At 39.9% G+C, this 18,205-nt stretch overlaps 2 protein-coding genes across 4 annotated transcripts; one reads left to right on the top strand and one right to left on the bottom strand.

The window, feature by feature from the left end:
- Positions 1-280: 280 nt before the first annotated feature.
- On the bottom strand, positions 281-4,415 carry g6pc1a.2 (glucose-6-phosphatase catalytic subunit 1a, tandem duplicate 2). Of its 2 annotated transcripts, none has more exons than XM_075457032.1 (5): positions 4,183-4,415; positions 3,990-4,099; positions 2,744-2,864; positions 2,291-2,406; positions 281-783 (listed from the first exon to the last, which is right to left on the bottom strand). In XM_075457032.1, the coding sequence occupies exons 1-5, from the start codon at positions 4,413-4,415 to the stop codon at positions 281-283; spliced, it is 1,083 nt and encodes a 360-aa protein (XP_075313147.1). The 2 variants fall into 2 exon arrangements, with proteins under 2 accessions (XP_075313147.1, XP_075313148.1); XM_075457033.1 differs by having other exon boundaries at positions 2,291-2,426; positions 2,779-2,864.
- A 952-nt stretch (positions 4,416-5,367) lies between these two features.
- Positions 5,368-10,519, top strand: g6pc1a.1 (glucose-6-phosphatase catalytic subunit 1a, tandem duplicate 1). 2 transcript variants are annotated; one of them, XM_075457846.1, is made up of 5 exons: positions 5,368-5,585; positions 5,692-5,801; positions 7,921-8,026; positions 8,098-8,213; positions 8,653-10,519. In XM_075457846.1, exons 1-5 carry the CDS (start codon positions 5,368-5,370, stop codon positions 9,159-9,161), a joined length of 1,059 nt encoding a protein of 352 aa, XP_075313961.1. In that variant the 3' UTR covers positions 9,162-10,519. The 2 variants fall into 2 exon arrangements, with proteins under 2 accessions (XP_075313961.1, XP_075313962.1); XM_075457847.1 differs by lacking the exon at positions 7,921-8,026 and adding an exon at positions 6,496-6,511.
- Positions 10,520-18,205: the final 7,686 nt, after the last annotated feature.

Here is an 18,205-nt window from a genome sequence, read left to right as displayed (position 1 = left end):
CAAACAGTCGCTGCTGGACTCATCCGTCTTTTTCCGGGACCCTGAAACAACTGGAATTAGCGTGCTGAATTCAGGATGTCTGTGCGGGCCGCTGAGCGTCCTGCATAGTGATGTCACACAGCGTTCAGAGTTCACTGTCTGCATGACACAAAATGCTGTTTCCCATTGATCTCAAGGCTTTTCTTGAGAATCACGTGAATGCAAAAAGCACCAGAGGAAAAGTTTTAATTGTAAATACTAGAAAGAGTCTTTGATTTCTTTAGTCTCTACAATCTGAGGCTCACAATCCCTTTTTGTTCTGCAGGCTCAGAGCTCTGTTCACGCAGTACGGGATGATGCTGACCGTGACCAGAGGCACGGTGGCGCTTTTACAGAAGGACAGCAGGTAGAAGAGGGCAGCGGTGTGCGTGGGGGGCTTGAAGGAGTCAAACAGGTGCAGGAGGAGCAAAGAGCTGATGATGCATCCCGCTTTGAGCGATGCGCTGCTGCTCTTTTTGGTCTCGGTGTAGAGGGGCGAGTGCAGGCCCAGGCCCAGCCCGAACAGGGTGCCCATGTTGCGCAGCAGGCTGGCGAAGGGTGTGCTGTCCAGGTGGACCCACTCTGCTCTGACGCACCACTTCTGGGCTTTGTCCAGGGTCCACAGCAGGTCCACGCCCAGAGCTTTGAGCAGGAGGTAGAAGCCGACGGCGAAGCTGGTCAAGAAGAGGGTCGTGTAGAAGTACTTCCTCATGCTGGCGTTGTAGATCCACTGGGTTCTGTTGAAGGCCTCAGCCACGATCATGCCTGGAAGCATCAAAAAGCCAGGTGAGCATTTGGCAGAGATGGGACCAAGTCACACATGTGCAAGTCCCAAGTCTTAGCTTTCAAGTCTCAAGTAAGTCCCAAGTCTTAGCTTTCAAGTCTCAAGTAAGTCCCAAGTCTTAGCTTTCAAGTTTCAAGTAAGTCCCAAGTCTTAGCTTTCAAGTCTCAAGTAAGTCCCAAGTCTTAGCTTTCAAGTCTCAAGTAAGTCCCAAGTCTTAGCTTTCAAGTCTCAAGTAAGTCCCAAGTCTTAGCTTTCAAGTTTCAAGTAAGTCCCAAGTCTTAGCTTTCAAGTCTCAAGTAAGTCCCAAGTCTTAGCTTTCAAGTCTCAAGTAAGTCCCAAGTCTTAGCTTTCAAGTCTCAAGTAAGTCCCAAGTCTTAGCTTTCAAGTCTCAAGTAAGTCCCAAGTCTTAGCTTTCAAGTTTCAAGTAAGTCCCAAGTCTTAGCTTTCAAGTCTCAAGTAAGTCCCAAGTCTTAGCTTTCAAGTCTCAAGTAAGTCCCAAGTCTTAGCTTTCAAGTCTCAAGTAAGTCCCAAGTCTTAGCTTTCAAGTCTCAAGTAAGTCCCAAGTCTTAGCTTTCAAGTCTCAAGTAAGTCCCAAGTCTTAGCTTTCAAGTTTCAAGTAAGTCCCAAGTCTTAGCTTTCAAGTCTCAAGTAAGTCCCAAGTCTTAGCTTTCAAGTCTCAAGTAAGTCCCAAGTCTTAGCTTTCAAGTCTCAAGTAAGTCCCAAGTCTTAGCTTTCAAGTCTCAAGTAAGTCCCAAGTCTTAGCTTTCAAGTCTCAAGTAAGTCCCAAGTCTTAGCTTTCAAGTCTCAAGTAAGTCCCAAGTCTTAGCTTTCAAGTTTCAAGTAAGTCCCAAGTCTTAGCTTTCAAGTCTCAAGTAAGTCCCAAGTCTTAGCTTTCAAGTTTCAAGTAAGTCCCAAGTCTTAGCTTTCAAGTCTCAAGTAAGTCCCAAGTCTTAGCTTTCAAGTCTCAAGTAATTTTTTCTTGGGCAAGTCAAGTCAAGTCAAGTCAAGTCACCTTATTATTGCAATTTTACCTGCAGAATCTGATCTTAATAAAGTGAAAACACAAAGATATAAGTAACTGTCAGTAAACATCATTGGCCAATGTGTCCAACCTGTCCACCCCGTATCATATCAAGCTAACGTTAGCTAACTACCGACTAGGCTAACAGGATTATATTAGCTAATTTGACAAGCACTTAGTGGTCAGAATGGATCTTCAAATGACGAACAAAGTTCGAAGTTATGCTAGATGCTTAACACTCAAGTCATTCAAGTCATCGTGTCTCAAGTCAAGTGCCGAGTCTTTAACTTCCAAGTCCGAGTCGAGTCTCAAGTCTTTTGTTTTTTTGTCAAGTCAAGTCACAAGTCATCAAAACAGCAACTCGAGTGGACTTGAGTCCAAGTCACAGTGACTCGAGTCCCCATCTCTGGTATTTGGTATTCCTTACTTCACCACCACAGGCTGATAAACAGTATTTCCAAACTGACCTGTGAGAACTCCAGCGACGACCTGATGAGGGAAGTGAGCAGCAATGAAGACTCTGGAGAGGCACACACACACCTGGACTCCCCAAAACACCGTCCACAGAACAGCCTTCAGATACCTGCCAAAAACACAAAGAAGAGCATTTAAATCGATTTGTTTTATTGCTCCAGATCTAAATCAGTCATCCAGCGGAACCCTTTAACCCTCCATAACCATTAACACATTTTCTGCTTATCATTAGTACTGTGGGAATATCCGCCTGAGCGGCGAAGCGACCCATGAAAAACACCCCCCCCCCCTGCGACAAATGGTCGTCCGAAGTCAATGATCAACTACAGTACAGAACAGATAGTGTGTCCCAAATGATAAGCTGCAGATAGAAGAAAGTGCCAAACAACGCTTACGTCAGAGAGGACAAGAGCACCGAACCAAACCCGGGGAGGTTTCTGACTCACCAGATTTTGTCTGAAGGTTTCTTGTCACCATGTTTCTTCTTGCTGGTCATGATGGCGAGGATGGAGGTCACCAGGGTGTAGTAGATTCCTGCAGCTCCCATAGCGTGGCCGGAGGGGCTGCCTGGAGAACAGAAGACAGGGTGGAGACATCAGTCCCTGATTCACTCAGGCTGAGCCGTCTCTTCACAAACTGCTCCATCAATCTTATTTGATTTTCTCCTTTTTTCTTTTTCTTTTTTCTACTGTCTTGTTTCTTTGTTATTGTTCAGTGGCACATATTTACATTTTCTAAATATGGTTGGTGATCTTTTTTTTACTTGTAGTTGTGTCTGTCCATGTTTAGGCAGGGTTATGGGTTATGTCATGGGTGGATGTTGTTCAGAAAATACAAAATAATCTTCCTGTACAATGATTGTCTTATTTATGTTTTGTCAATAATAAAAAAGACCTTTGAAAGAGAAAGATAATCCTTCAGTTATTAGGGCATACTTATAGTTAATGTTTGACCTTAAAAATAAAGATTCATTCCTTTAAAATTAAAAAAAAAAAAACAAACTGCTCCATCGTTCAGTCAGCTTGCTACTATAATTAAACTGTGAACAACTTGCACTGGATAAAGATTTTATCGAACTGCATTTTGTTCACCTGCAGCTACTTTTTAAAATAATTTAACCTAGAAACAGTACAGTACAAAGCATCTCACAAGTTACAAGTGTGTTGTGTTAAATACTTCCCAAAGAGGGAAGAAAAATCTAAAAATGACTAAAAATCACAATCAGAATCACAACAAAACTGCAAAAAAGACTTGTTGTTCCTTCATTCTGAGCCTTGATTTTGCTAATTATACTTTCTGCATTCTTTCTGTTTTGAACGCAGAACTTTTATTTGAATATTCTGTCTGCACTTTGACTTAAATAACGGTTTTGAGACATAAATGAAGCCAAAAACTCGCACATTAAAACAAGGTTGTGGCCAGGTAATCTCTTTGTTATTGGGCAGTTTGTCACTTAATTTAGTAAAATACAAGAATGCGCGCAATAATAACACTCATTACAAGGTATGGAGCTGTGATTCAGATTAAATCACTCCATCAGTGTGTAAATCAGTTTGTATTCGGTCACATTACTACACAGCAGCCCTGAGTTTATGCGGTATTTCAAGAGTAATGAATGAACAATGGGAAGATATGCGTGTTAAACTGGACTTGGCAGTTAATTCTGCATGTGTGCATGGTGGCATCTCTCACCTGGCCCGGTCTCGCAGGTCATGGGATACTGCTCAATGTGAGGGCGAACCACATCTGCATAGTGAGCCGTCTCGTGGACCCACCAGTACGGCCTCTCCCCAAACAGGATCCTGGAAAAGATGACAGAAACGCGCATTCAGTCATGGTCTAGAGATGTAGAATTTTGCCCTATTTAAAAGTTGACTCCACTCACCATTTAAAAACCAAGTTCAGCCAGTCTCCGATCACTGCCACCCAGATGAGTTTAATGCCCACTGACGACCGCAGGTGAAACCAAAGCGGGAAGAAGATGAAGAAGGTGTTCCTGAGGTCTGCCGCCCAGGACACCCAGAGAAACAAGCCCTGGGCATCCTCATAGTTGGTCTGCAGGTAGTGGGTGCTGCTCACCCCGAAACCCTGCACGGCGTCCATTATTTCACTGAGCATCTTAGCCCCGAGAGGTAAAAATTCTCAAGTCTGGTGATGTGTGAGAGTTGAACAGATGAAAAAGACTTGTGTTGCTATCAGTGACACAGCTGGTTGGTTTTATACCAGGGGGCCCACTGCAGAAACGCATGCTCATACTGATCTTTGGACCTTTCACATGTGTAATAAAACACTGGGAGTTTGGGAGGTTTGTCCCACAAACAAGTAGAAGGAGATAGCAGGGAAAACAAAACGTCAACCGGTATCTTTCCCGCTAAGTTACTGTACGTAGCTCAGGGGGAGAGGTCAGTTGATCAATGAATATCTTTCACAATTGTGACATGAATGAATAATTTGTCAGTTATGTAATTGTTCTTTTGATAACTTGTTCAAAACATGCAAGCGAGCTGGAGTAACCTATTTCTTGATTGCATAAAAAGGATCAGCGATTAAATGATCAGCTTTGGGTTGAGCAGAAATAGTTGTTGTTGTTTTTTTTTAAAAGGAAAAGACAGAAGTCGTGCACAAGCTGTGCCCTAGCGTGACATGCAGGGAAATCTGCATGGAGGACTTCATATCATATACAAGTTAAGAATGTATTAGATGGTACAAAGAGGTTTATTCTCAGAAAAGATGAATAGCTTTGAATTACAACCAGATGCTGCCTCCTTTTCATTTTCAAAGAATAAAAGCTTCCTTTGAAATCTTGAATCGGTCAGAGGGACGTCAGCTGCTTTCTCGATTCATGGATTTTTAGTTTCAGCAGACAGGGCCTCGGGGGTGTAAAGGTTAAGGAACCTTTTTTGGACTGTCCCAAAGATAAACAAAATTTGCTAGCCTTGAGTAAAGTCCAATGGGAATCACACAGAGACAGACAGGACTGCCTGAACGAACTTTGCAGAAAACCTATCCTACGAAAACGCCAAAATACCCCAGATTCCACCCATCGTCCTTGTTTTGGAGTCTTGATATCATGGATCTTCTCCACAGCTGGGGGGTTGAGCTGGCGGTTCATCTGCAGACCAGATACAGCAGATATGAGGGCTTATTCAGCCTGGCGTCCACAGTGGCTGATCTGCACACAACGTTCTTTTTCCTGTTCCCGATCTGGTTCCACCTGCGGAGGGATACGGGGCTCAGGCTAATCTGGGTCGCAGTCATCGGAGACTGGCTCAACTTGGTGCTCAAATGGTAATTTGATCAAATTGTCTGGTTTAAAATGTCAAAAAAAAATGTTAAAATTAGAACACAGGAGGAGAGAACGTGAGCAGTTTGATTTTTGGTTCCCCCATCGTAGGGTTCTTTTTGGGGAGAGACCCTACTGGTGGGTTCATGAGACCCAGTTTTACGGAGCGGGCCGAGCCCCTTCGCTGCAGCAGTTTCCCATCACGTGTGAGACTGGACCAGGTAAGCTCCACCAAAAACCTGTTGACCACGTGACCGCCTTCTCCAAAAGAACCGACTGATCAGATTTATCTGGCACTGTGAGCCATTACTCTGGTTAGTGTTTAAGTAGATCATTAGCCGACAATAACTGTAATGTCTGGCTTCTAATGAATTAATAATGGTGATAGATTGGTGCTTAACTCCAACACCTCTGTTCATTTGTCATGTTTTTTTATTTTTGTTTCAGTGATTGCATTTGCCCTTTTGTTCTGTTGTGCACAAACAGACCAACAACTAAATTACTCTTGAAAATCATGTAAAAAAAAATTGATTTTCAATAAATAAAACACAGTTTTCTGTTTTGGATTTGAATGTTTTATGTTGTAAAACAACTAAATAACCTGCAGGTATAAAATAAATAACCAAATAGCAGAATAATGCTTTTAAAAATGTTTAAAAATAGAATATTTAATCATGATAAGGGTGATTCAATGAGATAGCAACCATAAAGCATCTTACATAACTTTATTAGCGACGGTAAATCTAATTTTACATTATTTTTCTAAAGGTATTTTACATTTCTTTTTCAACCTTTTGAAAGTCTTGAATCTTGAAACGGAGAAACTTCCACCATGAACCAACAATGATAAAGGAAACAACAATTTATGAAAGAAAAACTCCAAAAAATCCTTCATTTCTGAGTAAAAACATGCAGTTTGGGCCAGTTTTCAGTTCCCAAAGCAGCGAGCATGTGCGAGCTGATATTATTTATATAAACTTAGCTTTCATGTGACCCAATAGAAATCACAACGAATGAATATTAAAATGTTTATAACAATTCAGTTTGGATTTTTTTTTTCAATAGCATCAAATCACAGCAAATGTCATCTCAAGGGGCTTCAAAGAAACATTCCAATTCAAACCAATTATAATCGACTTAATTGTAATAAAACTTATAATCCCATCAATTTCTGACCTGGGCCTCTTCAAATCCAGGCTAAAAACCTACTTATTTAGGATTGCTTTTAATAGCCAGTAGTATGATGACACTTATCTTATTTTATCTTATTCGATTTTGTTGTATTTTATTGCTTTCACTGTTCTTTTATTGTTTTTATTTGTTTTTACTTATTCTTCTCTTGATTTATTTCCTGCTGTAAAGCACTTTGGTACATCATAAGGATTGTCTGTAAAGGACTGTATAAATAAAGTACATTTACATTTACATCAAACTCAAATTAGTGCAGTTCATAAAACACCTTTTGTTTTTAATTGGCTCGCTAAGGAAACCAACAGATAGCAGCGAAACCTCTCAAGTCAATCCCCGTCCTGAGTGCACGAGGAAAGACAAAACTCCCTTTTTACGAGAGGAAACCTCCAGCAGAACCAGACTTAGGAGGGAAAGCTGTTTGCCTCGGCTGATTGGGGGTTGAGTCATCAACAAGCTCCATAACACCAGGCCAGAGATGCCTGCTGAGGCGGAGAAACACAAGTTAATGACAACAATGACATCAGTTACGTAACCGTGTATTTTGTAAGACTTAGACCTTATCGTGTATATCAATTCAAACACCAACCACAGGTGAGAGCAGTGGAAAAGTGAGGAATCGTGAGTGGAAAAGGACAACAGCTGTTCTGTTAAATGCTGCAGAAATCTGCAGATTAGGGCGTCCTGGCCTTCCGTCCTCCCTCTTTAAACCCAAGTTCACGTAGGAACGTGCATGGAGGCGTAGGATGTTGGCGTGCTGACAAACGCTGCACCAGAAAAAAGTCAGACCTCACAATCGCTTGGCCCTATTTTCTCTCCCTTCGTATCACTGCCTGCTGTATAGACCGTGCAGACCGAAGTGCAGACCGAGCAGCAAACACCGTAACAGGCGCGGCTGTCGGCAGCAGGCAGTGATACGAAGGGAGAGAAAATAGGGCCAATGCAAATGTATTACTCTTTTGAACGCATATTGTTTTCAGAAGCAAGACGCTTTATTTTTTACCTTTTTTTACTACCTTCAGCAGCAGGGGGTCAGTCAGATTTAATAAATGATGTTGCTAATATGGGATGTCATACAGCTTCATGTCAAAAGAGGCGAACTATCCCTTTAAACTGTTCAGAAAAGATTGAGTCTTTGTTTGTTCCTTCCAGGAAGCCCTTCGGGTCATGCTATGGGTGCAGCTGGTGTCTGGTATGTGATGGTGACTGCGCTGCTCTCTATTGCAACAGAAAAACAATGCCAGCCTTCATTTTACAAGTAAGTCTGTGGTCGTGTAAAATATCTCTGTAGAAACTGGCTGCACTAATATGAAATATTCGCTCGATCAGATTGTTGCAGATGGGCTTGTGGGCGCTCATGGCCCTGGTGGAGCTGGTGGTTTGCATGTCCAGAGTCTACATGGCCGCGCACTTCCCCCACCAGGTTATTGCAGGACTCATTGCAGGTTGGTCCACCTAAAAGAGTCAAAGATGTTACCAGGTTGTGTGTAAATTGGTATTTTCCTAATAGATGATTACTCATTACTCATAATATTAATATTATGAGTTTAAAAGTACGATGAAACACTAAATTTGTTACATTAGTTGAATAAACCCGACCGATTGTAATATTAAAATGCTGCTTTCTTGTTATAATATTCCAAATACACAGTGCCTCAAAGGAACTTTTAAATATTTTTGATTAGAAAGTTTCTGTTTACTTAAGTAAAATCAGGAATGTAGAACTTTATGATCATTTTCGTGCTCAAACAAAGGGCGTGAGTGCTTCTCCCACTTCTTCTTCCGTGCCTGTACTCGCCCAACAGCAACTGTACTTGACCCACTTGGCTTCATAAATACGTGAACTGTTTGGTTTGACTGACCCTTCTCCCTGCTTTGTGTCAGGCGTACTCGTGGCTGAGATTGTCTCAAAGCGGAAATGGATCTACAATGCCAGCTTGAAAAAGTACTTCTTCGCCACTCTCTTCTTGACCTCCTTTGCCGTTGGCTTTGACCTCGTGCTAAAAACTCTGGGCGTGGACCTTCTCTGGACCCTGGACAAAGCCCAGAAATGGTGCGTCAGACCAGAGTGGGTCCACCTGGACAGCACACCCTTCGCCAGCCTGCTGCGCAACATGGGCACCCTGTTTGGTCTGGGCCTGGGGCTGCATTCCCCTCTCTACAATGGCACCGAGAGGAAGAGCATGAGTGCCACCTTCAAGATAGGATGCATCATCATCTCTGTGTTTCTGCTTCAGCTGTTGGACGGATGGACATTTTCCTCGGACAACCATGGAATTTTCTACGTCCTGTCTTTCTGTAAGAGTGCAACTGCTCTTTTAATCCCAACCACACTGGTCCCTTGGGCTCTCTGCATGATTTGTAATGCAAAGACAGACAAGAAAAACTTGTGATTTAGGTCCCACTCGGGGTTTAAAGTCAATTACTAGTTTTAGTTTTCAAGTTTTACTCGGATTGTTTCTTATAGGTGTTTGGAGACTTGTTTTAGGACCATGCAACTGAAGTAAAAATGCTGGTGTGGATCCCAGTTGGAGCATACTGTACTCTGAGGTATTTATAAAGCTACCATTAGCAGATGGTTAGCTTAGCTTGTAATAAAGACCAGAGACTAAAGCTCAACAGTGATGATAAGACATCACATTTGCTTGATTAACGAACAAGCTAATAAATTTGACAAAAAGGGCATTTTAAGGATTTTAATAAGGCCCCTAGCTAGCTAAGTTAACTATTAGCCAAAGACACATTTAACATTTAAATGCCACTGGCCTTTAAAGATGTGCTGCTACAGTTTGCTCAGTGGTTCGGATCTGTTCTCCACATCTGACGAAAGTTCCAAACTTTGTTTTCAAATGTTTAATAAGTAACAAATCTCTTAAGCTAGCCAAGTTAAGTGAGTGAGCAGATAACATTCTCGCAAAATGTTATCATTTTACAAACAATTCAACAATTATATTAATCTATAACTGTGTCTCCAAGTCTTACTGTCTTTGAGCACTGATTTCTGTTTCCTCAACCGTAGATAAGTAACAATGAGTTTAGATTTTTAGTTATTGTCTTGTCTGCTTTTTGCACTCTTTGTCATTTCAGTAAAGACTCCACCTTTGTTTTAATCTTCTCGTATTTGAATCTTTCCGGGGACTTTGTGTGTGAATGTGAACCTCTCTGGCTTTGGTTTGCTTTATACTAAAGCTAGATTTGTATTGTTTTTCTCTCTTGTGTAAACTTGCAGCACTCGGTTGTTTATTTTCACTCATATAAAACTAAAATGTATTTTTCAGAATGTCTTGTTACTCTGCAACTCTGCACAACCTGCAGATAAATATTTGTGTACATAATGCAGCATTTGATGTAAACTAGTGTTTATTTCCAAAATTATAAACAAAATAACATCTCATACAACAAGAAATTGACTTTGAATCTTATTACTTGGCTAGATAAGTTCATCTGAAATATAACAAAACTATTCTTGTCTATATAAAATGAGGCATTTCAAAATGATAACTCCTATTTTAATTGAACCATGTGTCCTATGTCATAAGGTATATGTGTAGCATTTATAGTGAATTAAACCACTTGGAAATTTGTTTCAAATTCAGAATTATGATGTTTTATGTTGAATTATGATGCTTCAAAGAAGGTTTTAACTAGTTTGGTTCTGTCGGGTAAAACGGGAGCTCACTGTTGAAAATATTACATTAAATTTCTTTACCTTTGTACAAAGAGAAGAAGCCTAATAAACTATAAAACTGTATTTTTTGTGTTCTGTCTTGTACCAGGTTATTTCTTGAACACGTCCAACTAATTTGCACCAAAAATAAATAATTTTACACTTTGATTTTTGCACAAATTAAACATAGAAGAGACTTTTGGGACTTCGGGAAGCTGTGTAATAACTATAAACAGTGCCAAATCACAACAAAAAGTCATCTCAAGGCACTTTAATGAGTCCAATTTAAGCTAATAACAATCCAATTCATTGTAATCAAAATCCAATCAAATCCATTTAATTAAATTCTAAATTAGTCAAATTCATTCATACAAACATTTCCCCAGCTAAGGAAACCAACAGATTCCCGTCTCTTTGATCCAATCTCCCGTCCTGAGCGTGCACGAGGCGAATGTGGGGAGAAAAAACTCGCTTTTAACAGGAAGAAACCTCCATCAGAACCAGAACCAGGAAGGGCTGCTTGATTAGCTAAGTTTAAGAACTTGAAACAGAAGGCAGCAACTAGCCCGGATCTGTCAGTAAATCTGTCCCTTAACCAGCACCCGAGAAACTCACCAATAAAGATATTTATATGTATTTCTTTTTATCATTTTTTCCCCGGTGTTATATGCTAAGTTACTACCTGAACATGTTGGTGAAAGTAATCACTGTGGACCTGTGCACCACAAACAGTCATTTTACTCTTTGGTTTTTGTACAAAATCAACAAACAAGATGCTTTTTGGAAGACTTTCGTAGTTGTAATCTGTGTAAAAATGCTACAACAGTTATTGTTATTAATCATTGTTTTTGTCCCTATTTCACCTTTAACTGTTGATATGTTTAATGTAACTGTCTTTTCTTCTCTGTAAGTGTCTGTACACTTTGTAACTCTTCAGCTTTTTTCAGCAAATAAACCTGCTTTTACGATAATTCGCCTTCTAAAAAAGAATTGAGTTTGTTTTAGAAGAGCTTGTGCTGTCCAGGCAGTTTTCTCAGAAAGTCTCAGGCTGAAACTGATTAATTCTCTGGCAGGAACAACCATTAAATATTAACCAGAGCATGCTCCTTTCACTCAGCAGCCCCACAGAGGGACACTGCCTTTCATCACAGCCACAAACGTTTAAAGGAGACATGGAGGGTCAAGGGCCAGAAAGTGTTGCAGACAGCACGTGGGCACCGTAATGCTTTGAATGTAGTACATTGTTCAGAAGACGTATCAATGGAGCTTTGGATCTATGATACTGAGATCAGCAGGATGGCAAAGGTCACTATCACAGTATGAGACAGACTCTGTACTTATGAGATTACAAACCTGAACTGAATTGTAGATCACCTAAAGTTAGTGTACTAATAATTAGAAGGCAAGAAAAGTATATATTTGTTGATAATTGTTGGAATAATAATTATAATTATGATTCTAAATGATTATAATTATGCAACAGTGATCTGAAACTGATGATACTTGACACAGAGTGCAATATAACACCCCTGTGCGACTGTCTTTCAATAAGTGATCACGACACAATAAGAGGTGCACAGCCAACATGAAACAGAGAAAATCATATTAATTGAAATATCAGCATTTTAGATAAAAAGCAAACAGATATGCACTTGTTATGTTCCTATTCTAAAGGAAAACCCACATACCAAAATAATGGCATAAAAGCACATCATCAGGTCTGTAATAATGCTCCAGAATGAAAGTGTGAAACTAAGCAAATAAAATAATGAGGGACAATAACAGGAAATTTAAAAAATTTAAAAAATAGTACGATTTGTGCTCTATAAATTGCCGTGCCTTGCCTTGCCAGGCTTGTGTATCGTCAATAATAATAGAATTAATCAATGTAATTTATTAAACAAAACTGTTGCCGTCATGATTATTTATTCTATTGCTTATATCTATCTATATTATTTGAATTTCCCCCATTGGGGGATGAATAAAGTATTTTTCTATTCTATTCCATTCTATTTCTATCTGACAGAAATCCAGATAAAATGTGTTAAACTGAGTTGATTTAACCAAAGCCTTATAGACCGTGTATATATCTGACCCCAAACAAATGATAGGGTGTTCAATATCTCCAAGTAACCTTTCTGAAATGCCAAACAACGTCAGTAATTTAGCCAAACATTGTCAATCTGACCCACCCTCTGTAAATAAGGCAAAAACCTGATAGGTGCCTGAATTTAATCGAATTTCTTCATATCAAATTTAGCCTTGAAACATCTTGAATTTGATGGCAGCCACACTTCTAAAAAAAGGATGGAACAGGGGCAACAAAAGGAGGGAAAAGTCAGCAGTACTAAAAAGAAAGAGCTGTTATATCTATTTATGTTCATTGGTAACAGTTGGGTTTAAATAGAGCACCCTAAAGAGGAAGAGTCTCTCAGATGTACAGATCGGCAGAGGTTCAGCAAGCTGCAGAAAACTGTCTATAAATTGTAGAACGATATCGGAATAGTGTTCCTTAATGTAAAATTGGGAAGAGTTTGAGTATTCCATCATCTACTGTGCACAATTTTATCAAACGATTTAGCTAATCTGGAGACATCTCTTAACAGAAGGGACACAGCTGAAAAATCATCATTGGATGCCAGTGATCTTTGGTCCCAGAGGCAGTGCTGACTTAGGGGCACTTTACACGGAAACGAAAACGGGTTAAAAACGCAAAACCTTTTTGCGGATGCACTATATCGTTTAGATGGTAACAGCGTTTTGGGGGCATGAAAACACAAAAAAGTGAAACCGCCCTCCTGAGTGGAATTCTTGAAAACGCTCCACTGTTGCGCCACCGTGTAAGGGATGAAAAATGCAAAACTGCGTTTCTCGTCACATAGAAATGACGTGACAAGCATAATAAAGCGCCAGGAAACCCTGGGAAACACATCAGTAGGCTATCAACATGTCCGTCCCTGCGGACTTTCAACTCGCCTTAGGCGCGGTAATTGACGTTCAAGAGTCATTTCATCAGATAACAGCAATGATGAGCGAGAGTAGTAAAGAACAGACCAAACTTGGTCTTGGTAGTGTTGCCACCTAGCCATCTGGCGTGTTTACTGCATCGATAAATATGAAACGTCACACACTTTAGCGTTTCCGTATGCACGCAGATTTTCACCCTAAAACGCTCGTCTAAATGCAGACTTATAAGTGAAAACGAAACGCCACTTTTGCGTTTTGGTTTCAGATCGTTTCCGTGTAAAGGTAGCCTGAAAAACAGACAAGATTCTGTCCTGGAAATCACTTCATGGGCTCATGCCCTGTCATCCATTTTAAGATAAAACGGCAGGGCAAAGATATGCAGCAGGTAAATGGTGGATCTGATGCTTGTACTGAAGTGTAATGAGCAATAGCTCCAACATTCAGAGGTACTCGGAAAACTTAAAGTCAAGAACCAAACATGTTTATATGTTTTTGGTCCATATTTAGATCAAACCACTCGAGAATTTGTTTGTAATGGAACCAAAAACCTGCGTTGGTGTTAGCTTGCTGCACGCCAATGTTGGGATGACGTTGGCATTCATCGGTAATATTATTCAAATTAAACCCATTAAGTACAAACATATCCCTCCAGACCTTTGCTGTTTGTGAGATAATTGTTTTACCTAATGTGGTTGTTTCTTTGATCTGTTTGTTTAAGAGCTCATTCAACAGATAAGCGAGGATCATCTCCAAGAGCTGCCTGGTCAGCTTTTTTCCAAGGAGCCAGGGATAGTGTTTAATGGGCTGAAGACACCCCAGAGCCAAAATGCAGACACACCACGTGCCTTTTGTACTTTATATTGATGATTCCCACTGACAGTACAGGAAAGGTGTGTTGGTGGGTGGCAAAGAGAGCCCTGGGATTACAACCATGAGTTTAGGTATGCAACCTGTTAGCATTACATCTTCTGTTAACACTGGGGCAAGAAGTTTGTTATGTCATCCGTACAAATAGCTGCTGTGTCAGGTGTCCTCAGATAAGCAAATCTGCATCTCTAAAAATCAAACCCTCCAACTTTGGCTTTGCCTGTAGATTTTGTCGAGACACATGTACATATTTGTATCTTTACTATTGTATTGGAGTTTCAGATTTGAATGTTTATCCATTATGCCTTTCCATCAATTCAATCAGGCACTTAATTAATTTTGCAGTGCATGCTTGGTCAAAAAGAACTCTCACCAGCCATAAGTGTGTGGAAAAACTTATTTTTTCACAACAACGTACTTAAATTCAACTACCTACCTCTGCTTTGTGCTCAAAGTCAGCTAAAAAAAACAGTTCCCTTATTAAAGTTATGTTACAAAGACAAACAAAGTTTCCATGAATTTACCCCGTAAAAAAAAAAAAAAGAAAAACTTAAGTTGCCTGTTAATGTTGTGGTAATAGTTTAGCATTGTTAGCTAGCATTTAAAATCATACAGCTAAGCTAGCCAAACTAACATTAGCTTAGTTTGCTAACAGGCTGTAATAGCTTATTTCAAGAAAGATATTTGGTCATATAATTAATAGTTTAAAAAGTGATTGTTGTAAAGAAACAGTCACTTAAATCTCACCTTTAATGACTTTAATTGCTTTGTCAAAAAACTACAGAAGCCGAGAAAGAGCATGCTAGGAAAGTTTTCTTACTGTAACTACCTCAAGATCATGAGTTCAGTTCGTGTTCTCAAGTTAACAAAGCTCATAACAGCGTATCATTGTGTCTACAGATAATAAGGAACCAGGTTTATTTATTTGTTAGTTAGGCAAAAAGCTCAAACTATCATCTATGCCCTCAGTTTTAGTGTTAGCATAGGAACCGCTTATTTTATAGCTCTATTTTCTTGTGATTAAAGGTTAACATTTGCTGTGATACCAAGCAAACAAAAGGCAGATTTCTCAAGCTAATGAGATTAACTTGTTAACATGAGAAAACTTGCTTTGTTATTTCAAAAAGAGAATATGCTGCAATCGACGCTGCTCCTCCATACAAAACATATGTTATCTCTTAAGAAGCTCTTTTTGTTTTTAATTTCTAGTTTTTTATTCCTGATATTCAATTTACTGCAAACTGATCACACAATCCACAGATAAATGTGCATTTGATTCAAGGTATGGGGGGTTCAATGGGGCATCAGGAACACACATCTAGCCTCCACAGAACCCTGCAAGTTCTTCAAGGTGCTCGGCACAACCTGATAATCAGGTTCGAGGCGTTATTTTTCTGTTTCCTGCACTCTGAATGAAGTTGACTTATTTTGAAAACATCTTCACATTGTTATCAATACTAGAAATAGTAATAGAAATGAAAGCATCAGATTGTACAGTGGACACGGTTCAGGTGAGAAGGAAATGTGAGCATTTCACACATCCTCCTTTAGACCAACTTATCTCCTTTTTATCTCTTCTAGTCGTATCCGGTTCTTATCTCAAGAAGTTACGTCCATATCGTGCTACTCTATATGTGGAGGCTGCTTTGCACGTGGGAGGTCAGCAGGAAAAGACATCATAACTGCGTCAGGTACATTGAGTAATTGTTTACATCAGTTTATGACAGTCAACTCAAAGTACTTGTTTTTCTCAGTAACGTTCTGCAGATGTTAGGTTCAAGTTAATGTGAAACTGCCGGAATAGAGCTTTTTAAAACAAAAATTAACTAAGTCATTGTGCAAATGCTCTCCAGATCTGAATATGGAAACTTAACCTTCCCCACTCTACTAATACCTCTTTAAATCTATTAATATTTTTTCACTATTTGTGCCTTAAAAAGCAGCTTGTACCAGTCGAGGAGCTGGTGCATAGCTCTACTTCTCTGTTGCATCACTTCTTTTTTTAACAACACTCCTTTTAGAAGTGAGGAAACCAGTTTTTTGTGGTTATGAAAATGAAATGTTTTCACATTCCTGATTGATGTGAAACAGCAGTTTGTCAACAGTGCAGAAACTGCTGAGTCACATGTTTTATAATACCACAACAGGTGACGGGTCTATGCTCCACTTAGGCCAAGATCATTCATACACCTTCTGTATCATTCTGTGTTAATGCTTTTGAATAACTTCACTCCCATCTTACCAATAACAGCCTTTACGAACAACTCCAGCCTGGTTTCCGTCCACGCCACAGCACAGAAACAGCGCCGATACAGATCACCAACGACCTCCTCATGGCAGCTGACTCCGGTTTCATCTCCATCCTCATCTTCCTCGATCTGAGTGCAGCCTTTGACACCATTTCTCACCCCATCTTTCCTCAATAGACTCTCCTCCTTAGGCATCACCAGCACCCCCTGCACTGGTTTCACTCCTACCTCACAGGCCGCACTCATACAGCTCAAGTCCTTCTCCTCTCAGCCCTCCCTCGTCTCTTCAGGTGTTCCCCAGGGCTCCGTCCTGGGGCCCCTCCTCTTCATCATCTACTTGGCAATATCTTCAGAAAATTTGGTATACATTTCCACTGCTTCGCAGATGACACTCAGTTCTATCTGTCCAGTAAACCTGACTGCCCCCCTCTCCCTCCCTCCTCCCTCACCCACTGCCTCTCTGAGATTAAATCCTGGTTCAAACTTCCTTAAACTCAATAGTGATAAAACTGAACTCCTCCTTGTTGGCACCAAATCCACCCTTTCCAAAGTTGACAGTTTCTCCCTCACCATAGACAGCTCCAGTGTCCCCCTCCCCTCAGGCACCTTTTTTTTTTAAATAAAATGTATTATTATTAATAATTCTTCAATATCCAGCTTTTCCCACTACAGTATAAATATACCTGGTTTTAGATACCAATGCAGCCTGATGGCCTAAAAACTATTAGATGCAGCCATACCCATTGCATACATAACTCTCATTTAGAAATGTTCTTAAATCACTTGATCAGATCATGTTACGAACATCATCTTTCACATTTGTTTCCCTATCTCAGTTTTAATGTGTTATTCGCTGTTGTCTTTGTTATATTTTTCAATATTTAATTCTGATTCAATACCATTTAACACATTTTATGCTTTTTTTTTTTTTTTTAAATTGAGCATTTCATTTCATTTGTACATTCAAAGACCTACAAATATCCTCATACTTAAAGGCTTTTTGGAAGTGTTTTTGCATCTAACTTAACCTAAGAACACTGTTTTGATGTTCATCTGGAAATATATACAGGTTTCATGTTTTGAAACGCAGAAGAGGAGCAGTGACGGTTTGTGGTGCGACACCTCCACCTTCTGAGCAAAACTCAAACTGAAGTGAAGTGACAAAATATGAGACAGATGCCGTACACACCGGAGCGGTGGGCAGCCATTCACAGCACCCGGGGAGCATGGGGGTACGGTGCCTTGCTCAAGGGCTCAAGGAATGTTCAAAGTTTTAAAAATTTGCATTTAGTCACCTCAAAGATGACATTTAAGGCAAATGTTTTGGAACTTGCCAACAGATGAAACCTTTTGTGATAAAGAAAACATTCTATGCAGACCTATAACAAACATGCATGCAAATGAGGCCCATAACAATGTTTAAATGCAATGTTTTTGTCTCAGTAGTACAAAAAAAAAAGTAAGTATGAGCTACAGTCAACTCACCAGGTGAAACTGGATTGTCATCATTACTGCTTTTTGACTATGTACCTCACATAATTTATGCTGAACGATCTTAAGTAACAAAACTCCACAAAAACAAAACAAATAAAAATCAAAAATTTCTTATCAAAACGTATTTTATTCAATAGAATCAATGCCCCAACACAATAGATGTCTGACTTATGCATTTTCACTGAAAACCCAT

This window comes from Odontesthes bonariensis, chromosome 23 (assembly GCF_027942865.1).
Source record: "Odontesthes bonariensis isolate fOdoBon6 chromosome 23, fOdoBon6.hap1, whole genome shotgun sequence".
In the NCBI taxonomy this organism is placed as follows: domain Eukaryota; kingdom Metazoa; phylum Chordata; class Actinopteri; order Atheriniformes; family Atherinopsidae; genus Odontesthes; species Odontesthes bonariensis.
Note: the sequence above shows the minus strand (reverse complement) of the source record. Positions and strands in the feature narration are given on the sequence as shown.

Coding starts and splice junctions, on each gene's coding strand:
- g6pc1a.2 (XM_075457032.1), bottom strand. CDS start 4,415: ATGCTCAGTGAAATAATGGACGCCGTGCAGGGTTTCGGGGTGAGCAGC. Junction 4,100..4,182: donor CTGAACTTGGTTTTTAAATG/GTGAGTGGAGTC, acceptor CATCTTTTCCAG/GATCCTGTTTGGGGAGAGGC. Junction 2,407..2,743: donor AAACCTTCAGACAAAATCTG/GTGAGTCAGAAA, acceptor TGTTTTTGGCAG/GTATCTGAAGGCTGTTCTGT.
- g6pc1a.1 (XM_075457846.1), top strand. CDS start 5,368: ATGGATCTTCTCCACAGCTGGGGGGTTGAGCTGGCGGTTCATCTGCAG. Junction 5,586..5,691: donor CTCAACTTGGTGCTCAAATG/GTAATTTGATCA, acceptor CCCCCATCGTAG/GGTTCTTTTTGGGGAGAGAC. Junction 8,027..8,097: donor TGCCAGCCTTCATTTTACAA/GTAAGTCTGTGG, acceptor TCGCTCGATCAG/ATTGTTGCAGATGGGCTTGT.